We start from the raw sequence: 10,458 nt of genomic DNA, 5'->3' as shown, positions 1-10,458 counted from the left end.
GAAGGTTGCAGGAACAGCAACTCATATTCCGCTTGGGAACCCTGCAGCCCAATGGTATCAATGTGGATTTCACAAGTTTCAAAATCTCCCCTCCCGCTACCGCATCCCAAGACCATTCCAGCTCGTCCCTGCCCCCCTAACCTGTCCTTCCTCCCACCTCAAGCCGCACCTCCATCTCCTACCGACCAACCTCATCCCGCCCCCTTGACCTGTCCGTCCTCCCTGGACTGACCTATCCCCTTCCTAACTCCCTACCTACACTCACCTTTCCTGGCTCCATCCCCGCCTCTTCGACCTGTTTGTTTCCTCTCTTCTATCCACCTCCCACTCTCTCCCTATTTATTTCAGAACCCCCTTCCCCTCCTCCTTTTCTGATGAAGGGTCTAGGCCCGAAACATCAGCCTCTCTGCTCCTATGATGCTGCTTGGCCTGCTGTGTTCATCCAGCCCTGCACCTTGTTGTCTCGTCAAAGATGCTATTCGGTCACATTGTATGGCTAATCAATTCCATTTTGCCTGCCGACTCATTATATCTCTTGATATCGTCAACAACCAAAAGCCCATCAGTCTCAGTCTTGGGATTTGATTGACTTAGCAATCACAACCTTTTGGGTGAAAGTTTCAGATTTACAGCCCAGATTGAGGGGAGAAAATATGGCCTAGCTTTGATTTCAAGAATTTTCCCACCAGATCTACAGTTTCTTTATATTTCCACTCATGTCCCATATAATTGTAAATATCTGATTGGACACCTCGTCTTTAATGTAATAAAACATCCCAAAGTGATATCACTGGCTTATTGGTAAACAATTTCACAATGAGCCACATAGGTATAAATTCAAACAGATGACCAAAAGAATGTTTGTGAGGCACCCTTTAAATAAAAAGAGAGAGAAATGGAGAGGCTTAAGCCATGACCATTTAGTGATGGCGCAAACAAAACATTAGATGCTCAAGAGCTTAGACTTGAAGAAAGACTCTACGAGTTAGTGAAGACAATGACCTGGAAGGATTTGAAAACCTAGATCAAAATTTTTTAAAAAGTGTAGTATGACATTGTTGAGATGTTGTTAAACTGATAGTTAGTGTAGACCAGTGAGCACAATAGTGATAGCTGCCTAAACTTGAGGGAATACACTCCAGGTTTCTACAAGTTGTTCTTGTAAATTACAGTTTTAAACCCTCAAATACAAGATTCTGCTGTGTACCTCCTCCAAGTCCAACGTTTGTTGTTGAAAGCAGTACCTCAAAATGTAGTCTGACCAAGATACTGTACAAATGGTGTATAACTTCATTTCCTTTTGTATTCCATCTTTCCTAATGGAGAAATAAACATCGAATCAGTCTTTTTGATTACTCTTTGCATCTATTCCCTACTGTTCACTTTGCTGTGTACCCGACCACCCACATCCCTTGACAGCCCCTAGTAATTTAAGCCATTAAGAAAGTATTGTGTTTTGTCTTTCTTGGATCAAGAGTAGGTGTTTCAATTGAAAGACAGTTATTCATTATTCATTACTCAATGAGTCTAGGGCTGGTTTCTAGATCAGCATATTTCTTGAGAGGCAATATTTTGGAAAATGAAGCAAGGTTGATAATTTATGGAGGACAATGAGACCAGTTGGGGAATTGTGACTGCAGCATACGCAAACTTAATGTAAGAATAGAAAAAAAGGTCAAACATCAAACATTAGGTGTTTTTTTTTCGGTAAATCTTTACTGATGTATAAACGGATTTGGCCCAAATTAGCGAGGCAGAAAATTTGTACAAGTTGATAGATATGCTGAGGGAAATATCCAGTTTTAAATTTGATTGCATTCAGTGCATTATGTTCAATTTGCCAATTGCTGTTTAATATGTCTGTTTGGCAGTTGTATTGTAAACCATTCTTTGCAATTCTTCAGACTGCTGCAAGTTATGTAGATTTTTGGCAGGTCCAGGCACTCTACTCAAGATGGTGTCAGAGTGATTCACCTGGTTGAGTTTGGATTTGTGTGCTTATCATTATTTTGTAAGGGTGGAGCAGACTATACTAGGCCATGTAGTCTGCTTCTGCTTCAGTTTCTTGTGTCTAAAACTCATTTTTGAAGCAGAGCAAAGAAAAGATTAACTATATAATGATATAAAGTCAGTTTGGATTTTGTTTGTATACACAATTTAAGTTGATAATTCTTTCTGTTTCTAAGGTCAATGCAAATAAATGAATCATTAAAGGTTGAAGTACAGTTTTTTTTTGCTGTAAAGTTTCTTATCTGAAATGTTGCTAAAAGGAGGTACCAAATTGAAGCTTTTTGTCTTGCATTTATCAGAACAAGGAGTCTTTGCTTAAGTCAGTTTCTTCCAGTTCAAGATGAAAAGCTACAACTCTTTGTTTCCTTTAGTAATGGTTAAAGTTATGTACCACCAAGCAATTATTTATTACTTTGATAAAACTTGCACACGGAGACTGAACGCACAATGCTTTCTTATTACCAAATTATTTCATTATAAGCAATTTATTGAATTTTACTTTGAAATCTATGAAAATTACTTTTTCTGTTACTAATTTAAACTTTGTTTATGTTTGAGGCTGAAAGTGAAGAGGAATTGGGCACAGGAGATGCACAGATTGCTTCAGAAAGGTATTGGTATTTCTTCAAATTTAAGATTGACTTATCAATCTTTTGAAAGTATTGTTGCAGGTAATATACTTTTCTGAAAAATGGCATCAATTCAACAAGGATCCCTCTGATGATGAATCTGTACTTTATTTTCTACAAATGGGAAGAAGCATTGAGGGTGGTGTGCGTACAGTCTGTATTCTGGCTAGGGGACTCCAATGTCCATCTTGAATGGTGGCTCAGTAGCATCACTACTGACTAGCTGGCTGTGTTTTAAAGGATATAACTACTAGACTGGTTCTGCACCTGGTATTGAGGAACCAATAAGAGCAAGAAACCAACTCGACCTCAATAATCCACCTGTTGCTGATACATTTGTTTGTGACAGTATCATCTGGAGCAGACACTGCACAGTCCTTGTGATGAAATTCTGAATTCCCCTTGAAGGTATCCTTCCTCGTGATGCCTGGTAGCACCAACCTGTTAAATAGGATAGATTTTGAACAGATTAATAACTCAAAACTAGGCATTTATGAGGCACTGTGTGCCTTCAGCAGCAGCAGCATTGTATTCAATGCAATCTGCTACCCTGTAGCCTGCATGTCCTGCACTCCACTATTACCGTTAATCTGGTGGATCAACCTTGGTTTAATGAAGAGTGCAGGAGGCCATAGTGGGAGCTGCAGTAGGTATACCCTATAAACAATGTGTCAATTTGATGAAGCTACAACACAGGACTACTTGAATACCAAAAGTAGAAATCGTTGCAATAGACAGATTAAATCTAAGCTCTGCAATCCTGCCACATGCAACAGTGAACATTGATGGAAAATTCAACAATTAACAGGAGGAGAAGATTCCACAAGAATCCCTATGTTTAGTGCTGGGTGTGTCCAGCGGAGTTCAATGCAAAAGACATTAAAGAAGCATTTGGAGCTAATTTCAGCCAGAAGTGTTGAGTGAATGATCCATCTTGATTTCCTCCTGAAGACTGTAGTATTGCATGTGCCAGGTTTCAGCCAATTTAATTCACTTTATATGACACAAAGGAATAGCTGATGTCACTACTTACTGCAAAGGCTATGGGCCTTAACAATATTTCAACAAGAATATTTAATATTTTGCTTCAGAACTTACTGCTCCTAATTGGCTTTATCTATTGATTTTAGTTTTGTAAATTGTTTATGCATTTATTGAAGACTTTTGGATTTCTTCTTGTATTAACTGTCCTTTACTTTCCATAACATACTTTGTCCTTCTTTCCCTTTTCATTTTGGTTCTGAATGTTCCACATTCAGCATGTATTATCAACTTGACGTTTGTCTTAATTCTCCCTTTCCGTTTAATCTTACACTCTATCTCTTCCATTATCTGGGGAGCTCTGGCTTTGCTAGCATCCTCCCCCAAAAATAATTGACTGTATCTGGAGTCTTCCCTGACACTAAGTTTAAGGAAAGCCATTTGTTGACCACAGTCTTACCTTCCAACCTTTAGCTCTGTTAGAGAGTCATAGAGTTATACAGCACAAAAATAGACACTTTAGTCCAAACATTCAATCTGAACATAATCCCAAACGAAACTAATCCCACCTGCCTGCTCCTGGTCCATATCCCTCCAAACCCTTCCTGTTCGTGTACTCATCCAAATGCCTTTAAATGTTGTAATTGTGTCCACATCCACCACTTCCTCAGTAAGTTCATTCCACACACAAACCATCCTCTGTGTAAAAAAAAAAAAAAAAAAAATTTGCCCGTCATGTCTCTTTTTAAATCTTACTCCCCTCACCTTCAAAATGTGCCCCCTAGTCTTGCAATCCCCCATCCTAGGGAAAAGACACCTACCATTAACCCTATCTGTACTGCTTTTATAAACTTCCATCAGGTCACTTCTCAACCTCCTACACTCCTGTGAAGGAAGTCCCACCTATCCAGCCTATCTTTGTAACTCAAACCTTCCATACCCAGAAACATCCTGGCAAATCTCTTCTGAATCTTCTCCAGCTTAATAATATCCTTCCTATAATGGGTGACCAGAACTGGACACCACTCCAGAAGAGCCCTCATCAATGTCCTGTACGAAGTCAACATGACTCCCCAACTCCTATACTCAAAGGACTGAGCCATGAAGGCAAGCGTGCTAAATTCCTTTTTAATTACCTTGACTGTGTGACACAAATTTCAAAGAATTATGTACCTGAAGCCCTAGGTCTGTCTGTTCTACAACACTACCCAAGGCCCTACCATTAATTGTATAAGCCCTACCCTTGTTTGTTGTATCAAAGTGTAATAACCTCGCATTTATCCAAATTGAACTCCGTTTGCCATTTTTTAGCCCATTAACTCATTTGATCAGGATCCCTTTGTAATCTTAGAAAACCTTCTTCACTGTCTACAATGCCACCAATATTGGTGCCGTCTGCAAACTTTCTAATTGCGCCTGCTATATTCTCCTCCAAATCATTTATATAAATGACAAACAAGAGGACCCAGAACCAATCCCTGTGGAACACCGCTGGTGACAGCCCTCCAGTCCAAAAAACAACCCTCCACTACCACTCTGTCTCCTGCCGTTAATCCAATTATGTCTCCAATTGGCAAGCTTACTCTGAATCCCATGTGACCTAACTTTACTAATTAGTCTAACATGCGGAACCTTGTCAAAGGCTTTACTAAGATCCAAGAAACCAATGTCTACTGCTCTGCCCTCATCAATCTTTTTGGTGACTTCCTCAAAAAAATCAAATCAGGTTTGTGAAACATGATTTTCCTCACACAATACCATGTTGACTATTCCTAATCAATTTTTGCCTCTATAAATATAGATAAATCCTAAATTTTAAAATCACCTCCAACAATTTACCCACAGCCAAAGTCAGCCTCACAGGTCTATGATTCCCTGGTTTCTACTTACAACCTTTCTTAAATAAAGGCACAGCATTAGCCACCCTCCTATTATAGCCACCTCACCTGTAGTTATAGATGATGCAGTCTTACCTCCGGCAATGTTCTGGGATACATTAGATCAGAACCTGGAGATTTATTCACCTTTATATTCTCTAAGACCTGCAGAACTTCCTCTTCTGTAATGTGAACTGTTTTTAAAACATCAAAATTTACTTCCCTGCATTCTCTAGCCTCCATTTCTTTCTCCACAGTAAAAAAAACTGATGCAAAATATTCATTTATTATCTCTCCTATCTCTTGGCTTCAACACAAAGATGACCTCCTTGATCTTTAAGGGGCTCTACCCTCTCTCTAGTTACCCTTTTACTCTTAATGTACTTGTAGAATCTCTTTGGATTATCCTTAACCTTATCTGCCAATGATATTTCATATCCCCTCTTTAATTTCCTGATTTCTTTCTTAAGAATGCCCCTATGGTCTTTATATTGATTAAGAGATTCAGTTGGACCAAGTTGTCTATGTCTGAAATAAGATTCTTTTATTCTTGACGAGAGCCTCAATATGTTTTTTCATCCATTGTCCTTTAATCTTACTCTTCACTCTAACAGGAACATAATGCCTTTAAACTCATGTCATGACACTCTTATTTTAAAAGAAAGCTTTACCAAAATAAACACTTGCAATGTAAAAAAGAAACTCCCTTTCAAACATGTACTTTTTTAAGCTTCTTATTTTATAATAAAAAAATTCAGCCATTCACTGTAGGTCTTCGAAAAACTTATTTTAAAAAAAAATGTTCATTTGAAAAAAACATCATGATTAGTTTTGTTTGGTTGTTTTAATGTTAAAGAAACAAAATGAATAAAAATCTTATTAGTGTAGTATAATAACTGTCATAAAACTATAACAAATCTTTAAGTAAGCCTGCAATTCCAGGGGCAGCTGCAAGATCTATGCTATTGCAGCAAGTGGTCCGGGTTAATTACGATTAGATCTCAACCTTCTAACCTGAGTGCTTCACCAGTTCAGTATATTTGCTCCAGATTGGAACTTTTTTCTTTCCTTAGTTGATCTAAATGCTGTAAAACTGTGATAAATGTTCGTTCATTTACACTGCATTCACTTGTGCCACTTCATTCTTGAAATCCACAAGTCTTCTATAATAATTTTAAAATCTTGCAAGACGAGAGGTGAGGCTAATCAGGGACAAAAAAGTGCCTTGTGCGCATGGGAAGACAATATTGCTTTGGCTTCAATGATGAACAAGATACTGCCAAAGTTAAAGAGCATGTGGCTGAGATAATGTCCAACCTAAAAATAGATAAAGAGGAACTAGAACAACTGGCTGTAAGTGCTTAAAGTAAGGAGTAGGAGTGGCTGAAGATCAAAAGTTCTGAAAATTTGAGACTGAAAGCTCTGAACATTTTTTTGTGCCAAATTTCACAACCCTAATGGGAAGAATGCGCTGGAAGTGAAGCACCAAATTTTCTCAAGCTGTCACAAATGTATAAAAAACAAATTAATCACTATAATGGTCAATTTGGCTAAAGTGACCACCATTTAAGAGAAAATAAACAACCAAGTTCATTAATAAACATGGAAACAAAACTTATTTTCTATAAGCAAACGCATTCTCTTAACAGTAGCAAAGCAGATGATTAATTGCTAATAAGCAAACTTAACTAAACCCCCTTGAAATCCCAATACACATGTTCATGCACAGATAAGAGACCATAAGACATAGGAGCAGAAATTAGGCCATTCGGCCCATGGAGTCTGCTCCGCCATTCAATCATGGCTAATAAGTTCCTCAACCCCATTCTTCCGCTTTCTCCCTGTAACCCTTGATCCAAAGAACAAAGTAAATTACAGCACAGGAACAGGCCCTTCGGCCCTCCAAGCCTGCGCCGATCCAGATCCTCTATCTACACCTGTTGCCTATTTTCCAAGGATCTATATCCCTCTGCTCCCTGCCTGTTCATGTATCTGTCTAGAAAAATCTTAAATGACGCTATCGTGCCCGGCTCTACCACCTCCGCTGGCAATGTGTTCCAGGCACCCACCACCCTCTGCGTAAAGAACTTTCCACGCATATCTCCCTTAAATTTTTCCCCTCTCACCTTGAAATCATGACCCCGAGTAATTGAGTCCCCCACTCTGGGGAAAAAGCTTGCTATCCACCCTGTCTATACCTCTCATGATTTTGTAGACCTCAATCAGGTCCTCCCTCAACCTCTGTCTTTCTAATGTAAATAATCCTAATCTACTCAACCTCTCTTCATAGCTAGCACCCTCCATACCAGGCAACATCCTGGTGAACCTCCTCTGCACCCTGTGCAAAGCATCCACATCCTTTTGGTAATGTGGCGACCAGAACTGTACGCAGTATTCCAAATGTGGTCGAACCAAAGTCCTATACAACTGTAACATGACCTGCCAACTCTTGTACTCAGTACCCTGTCCGATGAATGAAAGTATGCTGTATGCCTTCTTGACCACTCTATCGACCTGCGTTGCTACCTTCAGGGTACAATGGACCTGAACACCCAGATCTCTCTGTGCATCAATTTTCCCCAGGGCTTTTCCATTTACTGTATAGTTCGCTCTTGAATTGGATCTTCCAAAATGCATCACCTTGCATTTGCCTGGATTGAACGCCATCTGCCATTTCTCCGCCCAACTCTCCAATCTATCTATATTCTGCTGTGTTCTCCGACTGTCCCCTTCACTATCTGCTACTCCACCAATCTTAGTGTCATCTGCAAACTTGCTAATCAGACCATCTATACCTTCCTCCAGATCATTTATGTATATCACAAACAACAGTGGTCCCAACACGGATCCCTGTGGAACACCACTGGTCACAGTTATCCATTTTGAGAAACTCCCTTCCACTACAACTCTGTGTCTCCTGTTGCCCAGCCAGTTCTCTATCCAACTAGCTAGTACACCCTGGACCCCATGCGACTTCACTTTCTCCATCAGCCTACCATGGGGAACCTTATCAAATGCCTTACTGAAGTCCATGTATGTAACATCTACAGCCCTTCCCTCATCTATCAACTTTGTCACTTCCTCAAAGAATTCTATCAAGTTGGTAAGACATGACCTTGCCTGCACAAAACCATGCTGCCTATCACTAATAAGCCCACTTTCTTCCAAATGTAAGTAGATCCTATCCCTCAGTATCTTCTCCAGCAGCTTCCCCACCACTGACGTCAGGCTCACCGGTCTATAATTACCTAGATTATCCTTGCTACCTTTCTTAAACAAGGGGACAACACAACATTAACAATTCTCCAGTCCTCCGGGACCTCACCCGTGCTGAAGGATGCTGCAAAGATATCTGTTAAGGCCCCAGCTATTTCCTCTCTCGCTTCCCTCACTAACCTGGGATAGATCCCATCTGAACCTGGGGACTTGTCCACCCTAATGCCTTTTAGAATACCCAACACTTCCCCGCTCTCCTTATGCTGACTTGACCTAGAATAACCAAATATCTATCCCTAACCTCAACATCCACCATGTCCGTCTCCTCAGTGAATACCGACGCAAAGTACTCATTAAGAATCTCACTCATTTTCTCTGACTCCTCGCATAACTTCCCTCCTTTGTCCTTGAGTGGGCCAACCCTTTCTCTAGTTACCCTCTTGCTCCTTATGTACGAATAAAAGGCTTTGGGATTTTCCTTAACCTTGTTTGCTAAAGATATTTCATGACCCCTTTTAGCCCTCTTAATTCCTTGTTTCAGATTGGTCCTACTTTCCCGTTATTCTTCTAAAGCTTTGTCTGTTTTCATTCACCTAGACCTTATGTATGCTTCCTTTTTCCTCTTTGCTAGTCTCACAATTTCACCTGTCATCCACGGTTCCCTAATCTTGCCCTTTCTATCCCTCGTTTTCACAGGGACATGTCTGTCCTGCACTCTAATCAACCTCTCTTTAAAAGCCTCCCACATATCAAATGTGGATTTACCCTCAAACAGCTGCTCCCAATCCACATGCCCCAGCTCCTGCCGAATTTTACTATAGTTGGCCTTCCCCCAATTTAGCACTCCTTCTTTAGGACCACTCTCGTCTTTGTCCATGAATATTGTAAAACTTACGGAATTGTGATCACTATTCCTAAAGTACTCCCCGACTGAAACTTCAACCACCTGGCCGGGCTCATTCCCCAACACCAGGTCCAGTCTGGCCCCTTCCCGAGTTGGACTATTTACATACTGCTCTATAGAACCCTCCTGGATGCTCCTTACAAATTCTGCTCCATCTAAACCCCTAACACTAAGTGAATCCTAGTCAATGTTGGGAAAATTAAAATCTCCCATCACCACCACCCTGTTGCTCCTACATCTTTCCATAATCTGTCTACATATTTGTACCTGTATCTCATGCTTGCTGTTGGGAGGCCTGTAGTACAGCCCCAACATTGTTACCGCACCCTTCCTATTTCTGAGCTCTGCCCATATTGCCTCACTGCTCGAGTCCTCCATACTGCCCTCCTTCAGCACAGCTGTGATATCCTCTTTGACCAGTAATGCAACTCCTCCACCCCTTTTACCTCCCTCTTTATCCTGCCTGAAGCATCTATATCCTGGGATATTTAGTTGCCAATCTTGCCCTACCCTCAACCAAGTTTCAGTAATAGCAAGAACATCATACTCCCAGGTACTAATCCAAGCCCTAAGTTCATCTGCCTTACCTACTACACTTCTCGTATTAAAACAAATGCACCTCAGACCACCTGTCCCTTTGCGTTCATCATCTGCTCTCTGCCTTCTCTTTCCCCTTAGTCACTCTGACTTCATTATCTAGTTCCTTACAGGCTTTAGTTACTACCTCCTTACTGTCCACTAACCACCTCATTTGGTTCCCATCCCCCTGCCACATTCCCCCTTGATAATCAAGAACTTATCTATCTCAGTCTTAAATGTACTCAATGGCCTGGCCTCCACA

The 10,458-nt window shown here is 40.6% G+C and overlaps 1 protein-coding gene across 13 annotated transcripts in view; it reads left to right on the top strand.

The window, feature by feature from the left end:
• Window positions 1-10,458, top strand: part of LOC109926406 (solute carrier family 28 member 3-like) — a 184,823-nt gene that overhangs the window by 2,253 nt on the left and 172,112 nt on the right. For all 13 annotated transcript variants that reach the window (XR_007261780.1, XR_007261779.1, XR_007261778.1 and 10 more), the window contains exon 2: window positions 2,569-2,621. Coding sequence is in view for 9 of the 13 variants with exons in the window: in XM_048595196.1 (XP_048451153.1) it covers window positions 2,569-2,621 (53 nt within the window). In the remaining 4 variants the exon portion in view is untranslated. The remainder of the gene's footprint in view (window positions 1-2,568; window positions 2,622-10,458) is intronic.

Source organism: Rhincodon typus, chromosome 3, assembly GCF_021869965.1.
Source record: "Rhincodon typus isolate 14 chromosome 3, sRhiTyp1.1, whole genome shotgun sequence".
Lineage (NCBI taxonomy): Eukaryota > Metazoa > Chordata > Chondrichthyes > Orectolobiformes > Rhincodontidae > Rhincodon > Rhincodon typus.
Note: the sequence above shows the minus strand (reverse complement) of the source record. Positions and strands in the feature narration are given on the sequence as shown.